The 20,210-nt window shown below is 37.8% G+C and overlaps 1 protein-coding gene across 2 annotated transcripts; it reads right to left on the bottom strand.

The window, feature by feature from the left end:
• Positions 1-10,078: 10,078 nt before the first annotated feature.
• Positions 10,079-12,800, bottom strand: LOC140790174 (probable WRKY transcription factor 47). Of its 2 annotated transcripts, XM_073140131.1 has the most exons (6): positions 12,396-12,769; positions 12,130-12,273; positions 11,861-12,043; positions 11,603-11,716; positions 10,649-10,790; positions 10,079-10,505 (listed from the first exon to the last, which is right to left on the bottom strand). In XM_073140131.1, the coding sequence occupies exons 1-6, from the start codon at positions 12,633-12,635 to the stop codon at positions 10,465-10,467; spliced, it is 864 nt and encodes a 287-aa protein (XP_072996232.1). In that variant the 5' UTR covers positions 12,636-12,769; the 3' UTR covers positions 10,079-10,464. The 2 variants fall into 2 exon arrangements, with proteins under 2 accessions (XP_072996232.1, XP_072996233.1); XM_073140132.1 differs by having other exon boundaries at positions 10,079-10,790; positions 12,396-12,800.
• Between the last annotated feature and the right edge of the window lie 7,410 nt (positions 12,801-20,210).

Here is a 20,210-nt window from a genome sequence, read left to right as displayed (position 1 = left end):
TTAACTTGGCTGTGAACGGTCAAGGCTATAGGGCGGGCGCCTCTGCTGACAAAATAGCTATTGTGTAAGGGTGGTACTGGATCTAAATTATCTGAAACTAAATCTAACTAACTTTCGATCCATATAATAAGTTGATCAGATTTGGTATTAGGGTAGTTTTGGATCCTACCCATGAGAGCTTCGATGAATATATATATATATATATGTAGTATGTTTTTTTTTTTTTCTAAAGTTTGTGGATAATGGATACGTAATCCAGTACTTAAATTATATAAATAGAAGCTTAATCTAATACTCATGTCGAATGAATAATCTCGAACCCAAAAAATAATGTTCATATTACTATTATATTTACTAATATGTTAAGCTTGTGTCATTTTGGGTTAGCTAATTAAAATATTATGCTCTAATTTTTAGTTATTAAATTATCATACTTTAGTATGAAAAGTTGTGACTTCTTGTTTTGGAATAAGATTATAGTATATAGAGAAGTACAAAATAAATAATCATATCATTACATATGGATGAGCATTATCTAGAAATCGCATTTTATAATGTTATATTATATTCTATTTTCATACCTCTTATAACAACATTTATAGTGGTTAATTTCCAAAAAGTAGTTGAGAAATCTCAGATTTTCTATTTCTTTATAAAGTAAATACAGAACCAATAGAAAACAATGTCTCTTCTCAATAAAGAGAAGATGGAAAAAGACAAAGAAGACAATGTCTACCTTACACATCGAATAGCCATAACTTGGGCCTACTTTGATTCTCCGTTTCATCTCTTGGGTCATGGGTGAAGTTAATTCCCCAGCTTCACCTCCGCCCTCCCCTCCTACACCACTTAGATCTTGATGCTAAGGGAAAGGTTGTTCCTGTGGAGGTGGTGCAGGAGGCCTCCACCTTAGGTTTATTAGTTTGTTTCTTTGAGACATGGGCATAAATTATGTGCGACAATAGCTCGACAAACTTGAAGCACCGTCTGTGGAGGATGCATACCATTCCTAGTCACATTATGGAGATAGGTACCTATCTCCTTAAAAGTAGCAGAGAATAATAGAAATTTCGCCTTTTTGATAAATTTCTTAGTAAGCCTTTCCCCGTTGGTGTCCTTTGAAATATTCTGGCTAAATATGGCCAGTGAATGTACCCTTTTTGGCCTCGAATATAGAAGATAGATTTTACTTGTTCATGATAGAATTAGAGGACGATATGATCTGCATCCTTAGCAAGGGACTGTTGACTATCAGAGGTAGGTTCTTAACTTCATCCCATGGCAGTCAGACTTCTAACCTTTTGATGTGGCAATTTGGTTGGCGCCTATTTGGGTACAATTTACGGAGCTGCTACCACAATACTAGAAGATTGAGCTCCTCATGAGCACTGCGGTCACGCTTGGTCGCCCCGCTTTGGGTGGACAACACAACAGTGTCGAGGGCTCAGAGTTACATTGGCTTAGATATAGCAAAGTCACTCAAAAGAGCTTTATTGATTGATTGGAATTGGGAAGAAGAGAATACAAGTATGTTTTCTTTATGAAGATTTTTCCAAAATTTACTTCACAAATTGGTCATAGAGTGTTTGATTCTTCGAAAATGAAAGCGTTCGAGACTGCTGGAGGGAAAAAAAAAAACTATTAGCCAACTTATCAGGTCTAACAAAACTATTGCAGTTGTGCGTGAACAGGGGACAAAGCCTAAGGCCTCCGTGGAAGAGAAATAGGAGAGCTGATGCCACTGCCAGTAGTGGCTAGAACTCTCGTTATCTGAACAGTTACAATGATGTACCTAAGATTGGGGGTACTCCTGGTGCTCACGTGTGAGAGGGTAATTTCACTCTAGTCATGCACATGATCCCTGCGTATCGCGGGCTGGTGAGACGTCGCATCTTAATTCCTTGATAATGGGACTAACTGCTAATCCAACAAGTCAAAAAATCTAAGAGTGACATGGTGGATAGAAATGGGAAAGATGAGGGGATGGTGCTTTCGGCAAAGAAGGTTTTAGGTCTTTCTCACCTCTGAGATGGTAAATATGGAGGTTGATCAAGCATCTTTGGTATTTGCATTTATGGTCATTGAGGAGAGATCTCCTACCCCTCCTCAAGCTTGGAACCCTTTGTCCTTAGTCAGAAGGTGATCGACATGGTTTCCTCGTAGTATTATCCCTACTGTAGTCAGTATGTCCTCTATGCTAGGCATGACTAAGATTGCAAGTGTGCTTGGTGCATCTACTTCCCACCCTTACCAATGAATCAGGTAAGCCCTTCCCTATGGCACCTAGACCTTTCTCGTTCTCCAAGGTTCAGGTTGGAGCCTTCTCCATTTCAGTGGCTTGTCCTCGTAAATCTACTTTCACTAACCACTAAGATTATAGCCTCCTTGCCGGAAACTGTTCTACCTGGAGCCCCTTAGAATGCTAACTCCTCTCCTCAGTTCCTATCTCCTAAGATTGAGCGAAGATTGTCTTTAGATAACCATGAACAAGATTGCCCTACGATACCTCTTAAGATGCCTGAGCTTTGTGCCACTGAAGTGGAACCTTCCTCTCCTTTGCTTGATGCTCATAATGACCTAAGTGCTAATGTTTAGGCTGCCTTAGCTAGCCTGGTTATATCCTCGTCTTCCCCTTTTGACGAGGCTCCTATTGATGACTCAAAGGATGAATGGGAGGAGGCAGAGATGGATGTGTCTAATTCTCGGCAAAAACCTGCGGTGAGGAGTGATCTGACGACGACGCTTGAATTGGTCAAAAAGGTTTTCGGAAAAATTAAAAAAAAAACCTAAAAGAAAGGTTCAGAATCTTAGAGCAAAATCATAGTACTGCTTAAAGAACAACCCGAGGCCAAAGGCCCACCTACCGGTATTTAGCTGTGTCAATGATAGTTTCAAACTGTAGGGGTCTCACCAAGCAGGATACGATGAACAGATGCAAATACCTAATACAACATACAAACGTTTTTTATTCTTTCTTTTGGAAATGCTACTAAGCCATGCCTCTGTGTTTGCAGGTTTGGCAGTCAATAGAGGACGAATGCTACCTCTAGTAAGTTCTTGTTAGGAGGTATTCTGCTCTGATGGAAGGAAATAGAGGTCAACGTAACACCTTTCCATTCTTACTACCAAGCGCTTTCAGATACTATTATCATGAGAGATATGCCTCCTCGGTTATCTCCTACGTTTATATGCTAGTGTGAACTTTATTGCTCGTAGACAATATGGGACGATTTGGGTAGGTTAGTTGACATCAATGCTCTTTATTGCTTGATTGGTGATTTCATTTTGTTTGCTGTAAACCCTTTTTTTCAATCGCAAGTGTGGAAATTTCAGTGTGATTCCAACACTTGATTGGTGAACTCTCTTAGGAAGGGTTGCCAATTATCTAAAGGTTGTGTATTGCTTCAAAATTAGAATTTTTCTTTAACAACTTCGTTAGAAAAGACTTCCTTCTAATGCCAAACTCCATTAACTCTCTTTAGCTCCTAATCTATCTCTGCTAAGAGTAGAAATCTAATGGCTATCTCCTATTTAGGTGTCGGAGAGCGATTGAGTTTTAGGATATGCTTAAATGACATGCAAGGATTAGGTTGCACTATTGCTCCTCTTGGCAGGATGGAGATTGGATAAAAGAAGGTGAAGCTCTGCCTACCAATGCTACTGGGATAATTAAAAGCCAAGTTGCCATGGGTACGTTGTGTTAATAGCCCAATGGGTGAAGGAAACGAAAACAAAACATTTACCCCCAAATGTAACCAAATGAATAATAATGACCAAACTAAGCAAGTATGGGAAAAACTCTAATATGATGCTAATAGTGATGAAATAGTAATAAATAACTTATAATCACTTCTTAGAAACCTTAATGCAAGTAATCACAAAATAAAAGCAATAGAACAATAAAGAGAGAAGAGACAAGATTTATATGGTTCGGCGATGTGCCTATATCCACGGGCAAAACAATCATCTTTATTATGTAAATCTCTAAATTACAAAGAGTTTAATAACTCTAATATCTCTCAATACAATGGTGGCTAGCTTTCTTGTTCTTTCCCAAAAATATGAAAGGCTTAAAAAACCCATTATAGTATTTATAGGGTTGGTTCAAGTTGGAATTTTCTTAGTGTTTGAATGCTCGCAGAGCGCATTCGAACGCACCTGGGATTTAAAAATATTGCAAAACCTAGACTGGCGTTCGAACGCTTGCATCATAGTTTGCTCTCAGGTTGATATTTGCGTTCGAACGCACGTGGGCTGTTCGAATGCCTGCATCAACACTCTCTATTTAGAAACCGCGTTCAAATGCCCCAAGAGCCCATTCAAACGCATTGGCACAAGTTGCTGAAAACTAAATTTGAGCCAAATTTCAATAATTCTCCACCTTGGCAAAAAACTTATGACTTCAGCAAATTATTCTCCACCACCGCAAAGTGACTTAAGCTTTCAAAAGTGCCCCGTCTACAAATTCGTGTCCCAAGACATCAAAACCAACCTTAGTCAATAATGAGTGACATTGATCAATCCAAACAATGTTGGAATATAATTTTGGTCACTATTTTTGTCAACATATTTACAGGATTATCTGTAATATCAATCTTGCAAAGTGATATCCTTCTCTTCCAAACATTTTCTCACAATAAATTGTGCTTTGGCTATCATAATGTACCTCCACCTACTCTTGGATATACCTAAGTCATCAGTCAAGCCGATCAACCAAACAACCTCCATCACTGCCATATACCCAGCCTCTATGGTAGATAAAATAACTGTTGACTATAAAGTAGACCTCCAACATACTGGCCCTCTAACAAGTGTGAAAATAAATCCTGTAGGAGATCTGCGTTTGTCCAAATCACTTGCATAGTTCAAATCCACATATCCAATAAGTTGTAGACCAACTCTATCATCTTTCACAAATTTCAATCCAACTCTCGTAGCACCATGAATGTATCTCAAAATCCACTTCACCGCCATTGCTCTTTTCTTGGAGCATGCAGTACCTGCTAACAATGCTAATGGCTTGTGAAATATCTAGCTTCGTGCACATCGTTGCATACATCAGGCTTCCATCTACGCTTGCATATGGTATCTTAGATATAAAATCTCTCTCGACATTTGTAATTGGTGATATAGCTGTACTAAGTCTGAAATGAGGTGTCAACAGTGTACTCACTAATTTTATTTTGTTGTCAACACCAAATCATTGTAATACCTTCTTCAAATACTACTCCTTTGTCAAGCATACTATCCCACTTTTTTTGTCTCTTCTGATTTCCATGCCGAGTATCTTCTTAGCTTCTCCTAGATTTTTTATTTCAAATTTTTTATACAATTGGAGCTTCAATTTATCAATCCCCACCTTGCTCTTAGATATTATTAACACATCATCTACATATAAGAGCAAATACATAAAAGATCCATCTTGAAGCTTTCTAAAATAGACACAATGGTTATAATGGCTTCTCTTGTACTTTGCCTATGTATAAATTGATCAAAATGTTTATACCATTGCCTTGGAGACTACTTTAGGCTATATAAGGATTTTTTCAATTTGTAAACTAAATTTTCTTTCCCACCAACTTTGAATCCTTCTAGTTGGGTCATATAAATGTCCTCCTCTAAATTACCATGTAAGAAAGCGGTTTTCACTTCCATGTGAGTTAGCTCTAGATCAAATTGAGCTACCAAAGTTAGTAAAATTTGAATAGAGGAATATTTCACCACTAGAGAAAATATTTCATTATAATCAATTCCCTCATTTTGTGCATATTCTTTTGCCACCAATCTATCTTTGAATCTAATGCCGCCTTTTGATTGAGGATCTTCTTTCTTGGAATATATCCATTTGCATCCAATTGCTTTCTTCCTTTTATGGAGCTCCACCAAATCTCAAATCATATTCTTATCAAGAGCCTTCATTTCATTATTCATTATCACTTTCCAATTTGCCCTTTCAGTGTTCTTCATGGCGTCTTTGAAGATAGTAGGAAAGTCTTCATCAATCACTGGAAGTGCATAGGCCATCATATCAGAGTAGCGTATCAATCTTCTAATTTCTCTCCTTGGCCTTCTAACTACTATGGAGTTTTTCTCATCTATTTCTACCTGCACAGTGTCATCCTCTTGTAAATTTGATTCTTCTTCTTCATTTGCCTCTTCTTTATTTGCCTCTTCTGAAGATCTATTTTGTAGTGGATTTGAATTTGCCTCAAACTCCACTTGTTGTGGAACATCTCCATCCTTATACCGAGCTATCTAACTATTGGCTCTACTTCAACATAGATGATTCATCAAATATAATATCCCTGCTGATAATTAATTTTCTTAATTCCAGCCTCCAAACTCAAAATCTCTTCATACCAGTGCTAAAGCCCAAAAAGATGCCCTTCTTAGCTCTAGGATCCAACTTGTTCTCCCTAATATGATAATATATAGGATAACCAAAAATATGTAAAGACTTGTAATCTGAAACGGATTTGCTAGACCATACCTCCAATGGGCTCTTCCATTGTTTGCAGATAAAATAGCCGATTGATGAGATGATATGCATAACTTACAACCTCAGTCAAAAACTCCTTGCCCAAGCCAGCATTGGATAACATTCACCGCACCTTCTCTAGTAAGGTACGCTTCAGATGCTCGGCCATGACATTTTGCTGAGGTGTTTCTCTAACAGTAAAGTTTCGTTCAATTCCTTCTGTCTTGCATAACTTCATAAAAGGATTTGAAGTACTCTCCATCGTTATCTAATTTGAGCTTATTGATCTTCTTGCTAGTTTAATTTTTAATAATTATTTTTTAATTCTAAAATATTTTAAGCACTTGAGGCTTATAGTGCATGGTGTACACCCAAAATCTTCTAGAATAGTCATTTATAAAGATCACAAATCAATGTTTTCTGCCCAAGGAAGCCTTTCGAGTAGGTCCCCAAACATCTGTATGTATAGTCCAAGATTCCCTTGGTTCAATGCACTCCAGTAGCAAACTTAACTCTTGTTTGCTTGCCCAAAATATTGTGTTTGCAAAATTCTAATTTTGAGACTCTTCACACTCTTTAGTAGTCCTTGACTTGATAAGCCTTGCAATGTTTTCTCTCCTAGATGCCCCGACCTCATGTACCATAATTTGGTAGTGTTAGCCCTACTGACTGAGTTACTTGAAGTCATTATTACACTTCCAATATCTGTAGAGCCTTGTAAGAAGTATAGATTTTTTTTTCTTATACCCTTCATCAAATTAATGCTCCCAAAGAAACCTTCAATGTTCCACCTCTCAAAGTAATTATGAAATTCTTTGATCCAAAACACTAAGAGAAATGAGGTTCTTTTTTAATTCTAGTATGTACTAGACTTCAATTAGCTCTTTCACGGACTCATCATGTAGCTTTAGGCAATGGTACCGATGCCTTCAGCTCTATATGGGCTATCATTGCCCGTGAATACATCTCCACTCGAGATTTTATCAAAGGTGGAAAACTAATTCCGATTGGGACACATATGGTATGTGCAATCGAAATCCAATATCCACTCATCAAATGTCATAAGTAAAAGCTGTGCATATCAAGACATTCTCTTAATCCTCATCATCTGAATGTGCCACTTTTGCCCTTTAAGATTTTTTATCCTTGGTTTTCAATATAGGATAATCTTTCTTCCAATGCCCTTTATTTCGATAATAAGAGCATTGATTTTTTGCAATCATTTTTCTATTAGAAGATGCACCCCTTAACTTTGAGAAAGATTTACCTCTCTTTACAAATTCTATATTCTCCGATCTACCCTTTATCATCAAAGCATCTAATGATAACTCATGAGTAGCCTATTTGTCCAATTTCATATACTCATTGTTAATAAGTGTATTTGCAATATCATCATAATATAGAGAGTCTATTTCATATAGTAAGATGGTAATGAGATGGTCATAGATATCTGGTAAAGAATTCAAAAGTACCACTACTTTGTCTTCATCTGAGATCTCTACATCTAAATTTTGCAAATATGCAAGTAGCTTGTTGAAGGAGTTCAAATGCTCAGCCATAAGTGTTTCAATTTTGTATTGAAACCTAAAAAACTTCTTCAAATAGAGCCAGTTTTCAATGCTCTTGATTATGAATTTGTCTTCCAATTTCTTCCATAAGTTCTTCGCTGAATTTTTTTATTATAAAATACTTTTGATCATTTGTTAGACAAAGCCTAATGGTACTACATGTTTGCCAGTTCATCTCCCATTCCTTTTCCAATACTTCTTCGGGCTTCTCTTCCAAGGTGATGCCCAATTCTTATTGCAACGAGGTGTCCATCACTTCACATCACCACATTTCAAAATTATTTATCCATCAAACTTCTCTACTTTAAATTTTGCATTTGAGACCCTTTTTCCCGATTGGGATGATTCTGCCATTTTAGCAAAATTTCCCAAATCCACACTTTTCCCAAATCAACACTTTCTGTTTGCAAACCACATTTAAACACCCCTAGGGCCCATTCAAACTCACTGGCACAACTTGTTGAAAATTGTAGAAAACTGAATTTGAGCCAAATTTCAACAGGGTATGTGTGGCAACTACGAGGAAAAAGGTATGAGCTGCTCTTTTAAGGCAAAAGTTCATCCTCTTAGGTGATTCTTTACAAAATTTTGACTCTAGCTGTGGCAAACTACTAGAACCTTAGGTCTCCCTCAAAAGACCTGAGGCAATGTCAATTCAATTGCAGTTGGTAGGCCCTCTCAACTGGGTTTGTGAAGGTCAACATGGATAGAGCTTTCTTGCATCAAGCAACTAAAGTAGAGATGAGATTTAGCATTTGTAACCTGGATGGATGACCCGTTCTAATAGGGGCCTTGTTCTTCTTTGTGTTGGATCTTCTGCATTCAAAAGCAAAGGCTTTCAAATTTGCTTTGCTCGAGATCAAAGCCTTAATCTATCTAACACCTAGTTGGAGTCTATTTTTGATATGCTAATCAATCTGTTGTCTAACGAAGCTATAAGGTGATACTATTCGACCCTAAATAAAGCTAGATCAAGGGCATCGGGACCCTATGTTTTATTCAATTACTTTAAGCTTTAATGCTTCTTGGAGTTGTAACTGGTTAGGCCTAAAGCCTAGTCTTTTGATAGGATGCATCAGGGTGTTGATTTAAGTCGGTTGGAGCTAAGCTAAGATTAGCTAGGTCAACCAAGCTCAGAAGCTACTATATAACATGTGATGTGCCCCTAATCTGAACTATCTTGGATTATTGAATAATTTCTAAGATCGACTTCATCTTTTTTATACGACTACCTCCAAGCTTTTGCTAACCTAGCCACCACCTAAGGTCGACTTTCGCTGCCTACCTCCTCTCTGGTTGCACTCTTTTGACTCTAAGGAATGACCCATATTTCTTCTCTATCACTTTCTCTACCGACTACAACCACCCATCATCACCATCGCCCACCTTTCCATTTTGCCTTACCCTAGTCCGATCACTACCACTACTTGGCCTCCTTTTTACGATCCATTCCGATAGATTAGTTCATCCACCCTATACTTCCATCTAATCATTATGTCTCAAGAATGTCTTGACCTTGGCGATCCACGATAAACCTACCTTTAAACTTGGGAATTAGAATCTGGATCCGTGGATAGATTTGGACTCACACCAATTGTGATAGTCGGAAGACAGCTTTGATTCACTAAATGGAGGATATCGTAACATAGGGCAAAGGCAGAAGAAGAAAAGTCATGATTTGAGGGGGTGTCCGCCGCTCCTCGATAGCCGGCAATCCCAACATCCTCTCTCTTTTATCTTTCATTCTTCTTTTGCTCTCTCCCTCTCTCTCTCCCTCCTCTCTCTCTCTCTCTCTCTCTCTCTCTCTCTCTCTCTCTCTCTCTCTCTCTCTCTCTCTATATATATATATATATATATATACCAACCTCGTCATTTATTGATTGGCTTACCTAGGACAGGAGCAGGGTTTTCACAGTTTGGGTTGACTCGATCCTGACTTCTATTTTAGATAGACTGCCTCAGGATACACCAAGGGTTACCTTAAACTTCACTGAAGTATCTTTGTGCCTTTTTGTGGTAATATAATTACCTGTTTACCAAATATAAATAGCCATAATTTTATGATTCGTATACAACATATCCTTTTCTTTCTGTCTCCCAAGAAGCATACTCTGCATGGATTCTAGGTCTGCAAATGAATGAAAGGCATAAACAAACTTTTTCTGGGCATGTACGCTACCTCTCAAGCTCTCATTCAGTAGCTAATTAGTAGAAAAGGTGGTGCAAGAGTGTGGAAACTGTGGAGATCCAGCCACTGCCTTAGGTACAGTGATACAACCACTGCTCCCTCCATCAGTACCACTGCTAATTCGCGGAACTCCCGTAACCGACGATATCGCGGCAGCCAAGGCTGCAGTGAACTTAGGATCGGTCGCAATGGCTGCGCTCACCGTCTCGAACACCGCCTTCTGCTGCGGTTCAAATTGTACCGTTGGTGCATGCGGCACTGGGACCGACACCTGCAGAGGGTGGCTCTGGGACCGAGTTAGATCGAGAGTGACGGTCGGGAACGGAGAAGAGGCCGATAAAGTGGCCATGGTTGAGGAAGCATAGGGGAATGGGAGGATGAGGTTGGATGAGGTCATGAGAGAGTTCTCCTTACTGGTGATGGAACCGGACAGGAGCATGGCGGCTGCGGCGGAGGTAGTGTTGGCCATGGTGGCGGCGGTGGGAGGGAGGGCGTGGTTGTGGTTGCCCTCATAGGTGGTGATGAGGATAGTATTGTCTTGAGCACATCTCTGCACCTGTTGCACTCCAGATCAAAAGCAGTGTCAAGATAGAGAAAGAAGGGCGTATATAATTCACATGAAAGGACTACAAACGAAGGTAGGCAGAGAGTCACTATCTTTGCAATGCATATCAGTATATCATCCACATGAAGTTGGCTATTTTTCTCTCTTTAGAGTTACAAATTAATATAAGTTATTTGAAGTTTGTAGCCATCTATTTCAAATTATTCTGGAATTATTTCAATGAATCATTTTACAGCATATCTTCCAAATCTAATAACAGTAAATCTCAGGAAGAAGGAAAATATCTGAAAGAGTCTGAAGATCGACTTAAGATTTGTTCTAGACAAAGATTTGGAACAATCTAGTGAGAGTCTGGACAGCCGTGGCTAAGTCTCAAAATAAACTGAAAAGGAAAGCAAATTCAAGATGCTTGATATATAGTTCAAACAAAAGCTAACTTCATATTAAACCCCCCCAAATCCACATCGATTCAAAAGATTGATTGAAGCACAATTTTATGCTTAAAGTTTTGCTCATTTCAGATATGGCAGTTTATAATTAATCTATAGATCTAATCAAGGGACTAATAGGATAAATTTTTCTCTCTCAAAAAGAAAAAAGAAATAGAAAAAGACTAATAGATGTTACGAAGTTCTACAAAACATATACATGCATAAAGTATCTACATATTTTAGCTTGAATGTTTACGGCAACTTGATTTTATTAGACATACATATTACTTTAAAATCTGAAAATTATTTTTGGTGAAAGAATAGCAAAATTTGGAAGTAATTATATATATATAAGAACAAGTATATATTTACCTGCTTCCTAACCGGGCATCCGATGGCCATGGTGCATCGATAGTAAGCTCGAGGGCAAGGATTACCCTTTGCCAATTTCTGGCCATACTTTCTCCATTGACATCCATCAAGGATCTACAACCATATATATATATATATATATCACTAGATTTACCTCTTAAACTAATTAAAATCTTATATATATAAATATATATATATATATATATATATATATATATATATATACATATGGCTACTAGCAAATAATAAATTATGTACCAATTGAGCATCAGATCGAGCTCTAACAGAAACTCTAGCCTTCCTACATGGGATTTCCTCATGTGGCATCGAGTTCATGGGCTCTCTTTGCTTCTCCACCAGTACTGGATTACTAGGTTCCATGTGCTTCTGAACTGATACTGCCACCCTATTAGTATTCGATCCATCACCTGGGTCTTCCTTCTGTGCATTAACAAAGTTTTTTTTTACAAAATAGAAAGAGGTAAAATAATTAGGGTATTGACAGTATAAAGGAAAAAAGATTTAACCTGTACTTCTTGTTGTTGCATGGCAAGGAGAAGCTGGCTATATAGAGAGTTGTAGTTTCTCGTGAGCAGATCAAGTTTGCTCCTCAATCTCCTATTCTCATCTCCCAGTCGGTTGAGCTCTCCTTGGAGTGTTACAAGAGGTGTCTATATATCACAACTTGATAAGTTAACGCAGGCTCATGCACATCTACATGCACTAGTAGTATAGATATACATACATATATATATATATATATATATATATATATATAGATATGTAAACTCACCTCGTTCTCTTCTGTATTCGTTGTGCAAAGATCTAACCCCATCTCCAAACCACGAACTTTAAGTATGGTGGCATCTACTCGTTTACAGTCCTGATGACTGCTGAGTAAATCGCTCGTGGTGGCGGCGGCAGCGGCCGCCGAGAAGAAATCGAGCTCCTTGATGTTGCGTCTCGGGCCGATGTTGCCGTCGATGGCATGGCGGTCGTCGACTAGGAACTCGGAGGCGTTCGGCGGTATCATTAGTTTCCTTAGTTGGGGTATCTCTCGATAGATCTCTAGGTTTAGTGAAAAGAGAAGAGAAGGGAAGTTGTGAAGGAGAGAGAGAGAGAGAGAGAGAGAGAGAGAGAGAGAGAGAGAGGAGAGGAGAGGAATATGGAATGGGGGTGTGAGTAATAATACCAAAATTATATAATAGAAAATAGAGATTTTAAAGAAAGGCTAAAGTAGTAAACTTTTTTTTTTTTTTTTGAGAAAGGGCTAAAGTAGTAAACTGACTGGTAGGAGTCTTCGCGAGTAATTGAAGTGACGAAGGATCCTCTACCTCTCGGAATGGAAGAAATTACTACGTTCAGGGCCTTGGCACTTGGGACTCGGCACTCGGCAGTCTCTTCACACGTGCTGAGGATGCGGTCCAGTTGGTTACGGTGGGATCGAGCCCACCGAATCCCATCGAGACGTCGGTAGATGGCGACACGTCATCAATGAGTGGGGCCTGAGGCAGGGATTTGCTGCATCTGACGTAGGATTAGTACCACGTCATAGGGTGCTTTAGAACTTGAGCTGTTAGAAGTTCGGTCCGGTGATTCAAAATTAAAAATAATAAGTAAATTAGACTATACTCGACCTATGTAATTGGATAATAACAATTCATCACAGTTCTAACACATTGTTTTTAAAGTGATTAGTAACAAATCCACCCACCGACTTTACTCGCGTCATGCTAGGGCTGCATGCAAGTCCGGCTCAGTCGGCTGATGCGATTCCATGTGATAAGTGCATAAAAATGATTTTATAAATATTAAAAATACTAGCTTAATTCTTAAAACACAAGTATCTTTTTGGTTGTTTAAATAGGTTTCTCTAATTCATATTTCAATTTATAAAATACTAAGTTATTAATTTAAAAATATATTTTATTGTTAGCATGAAGCTTAGAGAACTTGTAGTCTACGTGCTAGGATTGAAAAAAAAAATCAAAATTTACGGACAATAGATACATCAAAAAATAAAAGAAAACACGTTGGATGCACCAAATTCATATTACTGCCCCCACACAAGATTCAACGCCATGGTTCTTATTAGTCATGCCAACGAGCACCAACCAGAACGGCGGGCTAGTAGTCGGAAAGATGAAGACGACATGGGGCGGCACTCCTTGGGAAGCTAGTCTTCAAGGTTCTGAACAACACGGACTACCCTTGGGTCAGAATTCCCAAGGCCAAATATGGGAGCTTCAACTCGTGGGATCCTCGTATCCCGGCGAAGGCATCTTGGGTTTGGAGGGCTCTGGAGCAGTGATTAGGGATTCTCATGGGGCTCCATTAGCGGTGGCCTAGGAACTGACTGCCGGAGAGTCAACGATACGAGCTGAAGGGAAAGCTCTTATACTTGGGCTACTAACTGCAGCGGGATACAACAGGGTAGAGGTCGAGACTGAATCTAGGGAGTTAGTTTGAATCCTTAACAAGGTCATCAGCTGCCCCTGGTGGCTGAGGGTAGTAGTTGCTGAGTGTAGAGTCTTGCTCAACTCTTTTGTAAATCATCATGTGTCACATGTTAGACGCGATGGTAACAAGGCCACAAACTGGGCAGCCAAACACGATAAGGGTAGCTTGGGTCTGATTAGGTTGGGACCTTCGAATGCCATCCCATCTGAGTTATGTAACCTTATTATTGCCGATGTCTTATCCCTGCCTAAGGGATAGGCACAGCTGAGACGAGCTTTCCATTCAAAAAAAAAAAAAAAAACGAGCACCAACCAGATACTACCATATCACGTTGCACCTCGATTTTGTGTGATGTCTTGCAAACGATACGAAATATTTCATAGAAAGTGCAGAGGCATGCGAAGCAACCAATTCCACCAAGTTCCTTTAACCCTCCTGCATCAAATCATGCAACAGTATTTTTAATAATTCTCTATAAATAGAGGGGTAGAGCCATTGAAAAAGACATATGAAAAACACCTAAAAAATTCCAAAAAAGAGAGAAATAGAGAGAAGGGAAAAGAAAAAGAGAGAAAAAAAATATATCAAAACAAGAGAAGGAAGTTAATAGCTAATCATACTGACGTGGCTAGGGGATGCCTTGCCCCTATTTAGGTTATTTTCTACTTTATTTTAATCTTGTAATACTAAAATGCTTAAATAATTTTAAAAGTTAATCTATTCCATCTTCATAATTTATATATCCTAATAATTATGTAGTTGAGATTTGCATAATTATATCTAGATAAGTTAGTCTTTATTTAGTAATTTGATCTTTGTTGCATTATCGCCTCCGGGTATATTGTTGACTTTAGACTAGACTAAATAAAATTAGCTACATGCTTCGTAAGTGATAAAAAAAACTGATAAAATTGCTTTAGATTTTATCTTACTTGCTTATTATTATTTTTTTAACTTTTTATAACAACAATTATCTGTTTGGTATTCTTTATATCCTTTCAGCGTATTCTTTATGATATCTCTCTATAGATTCGACAACCATATTCTGTACTACAAGCAACCGTTGTACTTATGGGTTATTCCAGCAGTCATCCTCGGGCTTATACTCAGGCTCAAGGTCATGCTTATGGGTTCCTAGCTAGTTTATGCGAGATGGTCGAGCTGAATCGCAAAATTTCAGCATGCCTTGATATACGCACACTTTATCTCTCTGTCCCAATAACTCAAACCTTAACCCTAGGGCTAAAAATGTTTTTTGGCCTAGGGGTGCTATCGTGGGTTGCATGAGCGCTAGTGGCAACTGGGTTAGGTAGTGAGCTACCAACAATCAACCTCCAAGTGGTCCCCTCGGTGATGGAAAGCGAGCAACGGTGGAAGCCAAAAATTAAGCTCGAGCTCAGTTTGCTGCAGCGACAGTATGATGCATCATCGGTAGGTCCATCGTCCCCTGTTGGATGCGGTTGGTGGGCATGGCCCTAGTGTAGTGGAGCAAAGACGGCAGAGAGGCCGATGGAAGCCACTCCAACATCGCTTAGCACAAGACATATCACCGGGAGCGTGACTGTTGGGTTCAGCCACGCGACTATCGCTAACTATTTTGGTGGCCTCCACTAGATGGCAGTCAAGACCGGGAATCTAGCCATGTCCATTAGTGGCCGTGAAAGGCCCAAACTCGCGACTACAAGCCATGGGTTCACTATAGTGTGGAGGGTTATTGACAGTGGCTTTCTGGCTAGTGCTGGCAGGAATGGTGGCCATGGATTAGGTGCTGGTAGTCCAAGAAGTTGGTGGTGGTGGTGGTGACTTGGACAAAGAGGGCCTAGATCACCACCGGTGGAAAACTAGGGTTTCAATCTTTATTTTCTAAGATGGATTGAGAACAGTGGCTAGTGGCTACTTTAGCATCACAACTACGGTAGGATGGGTCTGCAAGGGTTGAGGGAGCTCCACCTTGGTTGAAGGAGGAGTGGTTGCGAGGATTTGGGGTAGACTTCTGCTACCTCATAGTTTGGACTTTCTTGTCATAGGGAGGTTGGTTTTGCCATGGTTGTCAATGCTGGTGGTGCAAGGTAGGGGGAGGGGAAGGGAATCTATAGAAGTGTAAGGGACTCCTCCACGGTCGGAGGTGGTGCTTTGGTTGTAGTTTAGGGCGGCTCTTCTCTTCCCTAATGAGTTGAAGATAATGACCTTCGGAGGGTTGGTTTCGTCATGGCTAGTTGTGCTAGCAGTACAGGGGGGTGGTGTTGAGCCAGGATAGCTATTGTCACGGCTTAGGAACCTTTTCGATCTTCTCAGTGCTCTCCATGGCTCTCTTCTTGTTTTTGTGTATTACCGTTGCCCACATGTCGGCAATGATGGTTGATGGTATTGGTGGCACTAAAGAAGTTTCCATAGGGATGGAGATGAATTATTGGTCCTCCATGATAGCTATCTCTCTTGGTTTAGCTTTGGATCGTGTGTTTACCATCGTTTAACAAATGTCGGCTCTGATACCACTATTACGACCTAGATCTGCATCGATCTAAATATAAGATAATTATGAGATTTTTGCAAATGGTAACCTCACGAGTTGCGGATCTAATGACTTAGTTTCATGCGATCTAAGGTCGATGTGAAAATTTAAAAATAAAACAGTGAAGAAAGGTCAAATCTAGACAGATTGATAAATACCTGATGTTGCGACCGTCGTCGAAGGGTGGTAATGGACGGTCGTAATGTAGAATGGCTTGTTTGAGAAGAGGGTGGCTAAGGTTTGCACGCTTTGAATGGAACTAGAGTTGGAATCTACTATTATAAAAATACGAACGATCTAACAGCTACAATAAAAGGATTAATATAAATAATAAAATTGGCTAAACTCAATAATCATTCTACTCATGATAATTAACCCATAATCACTCATATTTATAAGAATAGTATCCTAGCAGATTAGATCCATATGCAGATTATCCATTTTATTTCAAAATTAAAGACTACGCAAATTATACTAACTCGACTCGACTCAACTGACTCAACCTATGTTGTTGGATTATAACATATTTACATTTTTTTATCGACTAAAATAGTGCTCAATATCAAATTATAACTTGGAAATAATAAATCTGAGTCAAATTACAGTGTACCCCTTATGATTTCACTCAATTTTATCTTACCCTTATATTTTAAGCTTAAGCACTTAAACCTTAGACTTGATGTGATCTATACTAAATTTCAATTTCTATATATTTAATTCAGAACTAATTAATGGTACAAATATTAAAATTAATATGGTTTATTGACATTAATATCTTTCCCAATAAGTTATTGTTGAATAACCAAACTATTTCTACCCTTTTTAAATCGTTATATTTCCTAGGCGAAATAAAGTCTTTTTATATCCCTATTAATAGTTTACTATAACAGTTGCAACTTTGTGTAGACCACAGATATCAAAGGGAAACCTTAATGATCTAAAATTCTAAATCAAGAATATATCAGCTATTTGAATACGTAATATAAGAGAAGAACGGCGTAGAAAGAACTCAGATGAAGAATTAGGAGAAATACTTATTCAAACTTTACTCTAAAATGACTTCAGAAAACTTTTATTATAGTCGTACTATGTTAGTATAGGATAGCCATGGAGAAAGAATTACCTTATAGACTCTTTGAGTTTCTAAGAAGACTATATAATTCCGTTTCTTCATCAAGGAAATTAAAGAAGGTTTTATGCAGTGAAGAAAATAAGTCTTTTAACTTCTATGGGTGGCGAGATAAGGAGAGACGAAAGGTAAAAAAGAGAAATATTTTCTCTTTGTTTAGATTAAAATTTTAAGGGAGAATAAAAAATAAATGGAGGAAAAAATAGCTTCTAGATTCTCTCTCTCTTTCTCTCTCGTAAATCCAAATAAACTAAGAGAGAATTTCTTTTTTTCTTTTCTTCTCTTCTCTCTATCCAAACGATTATTATCTAAGTGAAATTGGGGATCATTTTTTTTTCCTTTTTATCATTTCATGATGTTGATATTAAGCTTATCACTTTCTTAATGAGTGTATCCAAAGAGGTTGGAATCTACACGCTAACAATTTTTGAAAACTTATCAATCGTTTAAGATAACGACTTCAGAAACTGCAACTTAATATCGAGAACAAGTATATGGTTAGTCACATGTTTAGATAGGTGCATTTATTTTTCTTTGTTGTTAGCTGGAAGAAACTTTTCATGCATATAAGATTCCACTCTATTATTCTTAATTTTTGCTTCAAGATTCTAAATGGAATTATTTACAAGCCCGTATTATTTAGGTCATGCAAGACGTAATTAATCAAACAGGTCTACTATATTTATATCTCCTTTTTGTGTCCATACTCCTCTAAAATTGATATCCTCTCAAAACACTTGAAAAATAATATATTCACAAGTATAAAACTTAGAAGGTTTTACAAGCAAATTAATAAGGAGCTTTTGAGATGTATACATGAAAAAGAAAAAATAATCTATTTCTAAATATATGAACTTATAATTTTTTTTTCATTTTATCTTTTATTTCCTTTCTAAGGATTAAATATCACGGGGACATATGTTTGAGATATAAATTCAAGCTATTAATTAGTTTGTGAACTATATATTTTGAATCTCCAAAGTAAAGTAATCCTACTAACCAACCATTGATGATCCAAGAGATGTAGAAAGGACATGGGAAGAGAAGACTTCTCCTATTACTGAATATTTGGTCTCTAATTAAAGTTGACGTTCACCTAAGCATGGACGCAAACTCCCCCACACTATGAAAATGAAATCTCTCTAGATCTATCGTGCTTTGCATGTGAATGATACCAACTCGTCAATCTACTCGATTAACTTCCTTATCAAGGTAACAGAGACCCAAATGACCTCACTATCTTTCTTCTTCTTCTTCTTCTTCTTCTTCTTCTTCTTCTTCTTCTTCTTCTTCTTCTTCTTCTTCTTCTTCTTCTTCTTCTTCTTCTTCTTCTTCTTCTTCTTCTTCTTCTTCTTCTTCTTCTTCTTCTTCTTCTTCTTCTTCTTCTTCTTCTTCTTCTTCTTCTTCTTCTTCTTCTTCTTCTTCTTCTTCTTCTTCTTCTTCTTCTTCTTCTTCTTCTTAGGAAACAGACAAAGGTGTTAAACTTGGAAGAAAGCCACGGATGTCAAATAATCCATTGTCACCTTATTAGAAAGGAGCCATCATCATATAGGGGAAAACATATTAGATTATATATGCATGCGCCAATATATGCGAATTATATTTACGGCTTCAACAAGATCATTATATATCCAACATGTCTGTAGATTATAATGGTTCATGAACCAAATTAACAAGTTCTATATCACAAGACTGACTCAGTGGGGAAATTAGCAACAATTTTTTGTCATGCATGTTAGACAGTGGCAGCTAATTCATCGTAGTCTCAAGTGTTTCATTTCTATGATCTTCCTTCTTTGTTTGTTTCTCTACTTCCATAATTCCATTTAATTTGTACCAGATTGAACCAATTGGCAAGCTAGCCTTACATTCGAGAGGAAGATATACTTTATAGTAGTTTACATTAGACAATAAGGAAATGAAGTTCTGGACAAAGAAAGAAAGCTAAATGAGAGGACGAAGAAAGAACAACATATACAGTAAATGAAAGCTGCGCACCAACAAACACTCCACCATGAATGAAAGAGACAGAATACATATCATACTGTATTTAATTTTAGATGTCCTATACTTTCTTAGTTTAAATAATGTCGGATTAGGCCTCCTCATAAAGAGTCATAATCTTATTAGAAATATAAGTTTATCTTGTCTTTAATCTTATAGATGAAAAACCGGTGTCATCTTTTTTAGTTAAATTAGGAGATTAATGAGTAGTTTTCTAATAAGATTAAGAGTATCTTTGACTAAGAGAAGGATATGAGTTCCGAACACCTATATACAAAGGTAAATGTAAGCTAGATGTAATATGACAAAAGGGGCTTCTACTTAGGCTTTTAGATGATGTTCAAAGTCTGCATTCAATTTCATAGTTGGGAATCAATAACAGAATGAATCCTCTTAATCGGATATTATCTTCTTTGATCATTTTTCTTGAGATTATCCTTCGGTTTTTCTAGAGATTCTTTGATACTACATTGTACAAGTGGTGTTCCTCGGATATGGATTAA

This window comes from Typha latifolia, chromosome 6, assembly GCF_019914945.1.
Source record: "Typha latifolia isolate L0001 chromosome 6, TyphaL0001v2, whole genome shotgun sequence".
Lineage (NCBI taxonomy): Eukaryota > Viridiplantae > Streptophyta > Magnoliopsida > Poales > Typhaceae > Typha > Typha latifolia.
The sequence above is the reverse complement of the archived record's forward strand: the minus strand, read 5'-3'. Positions and strand labels throughout refer to the sequence as shown.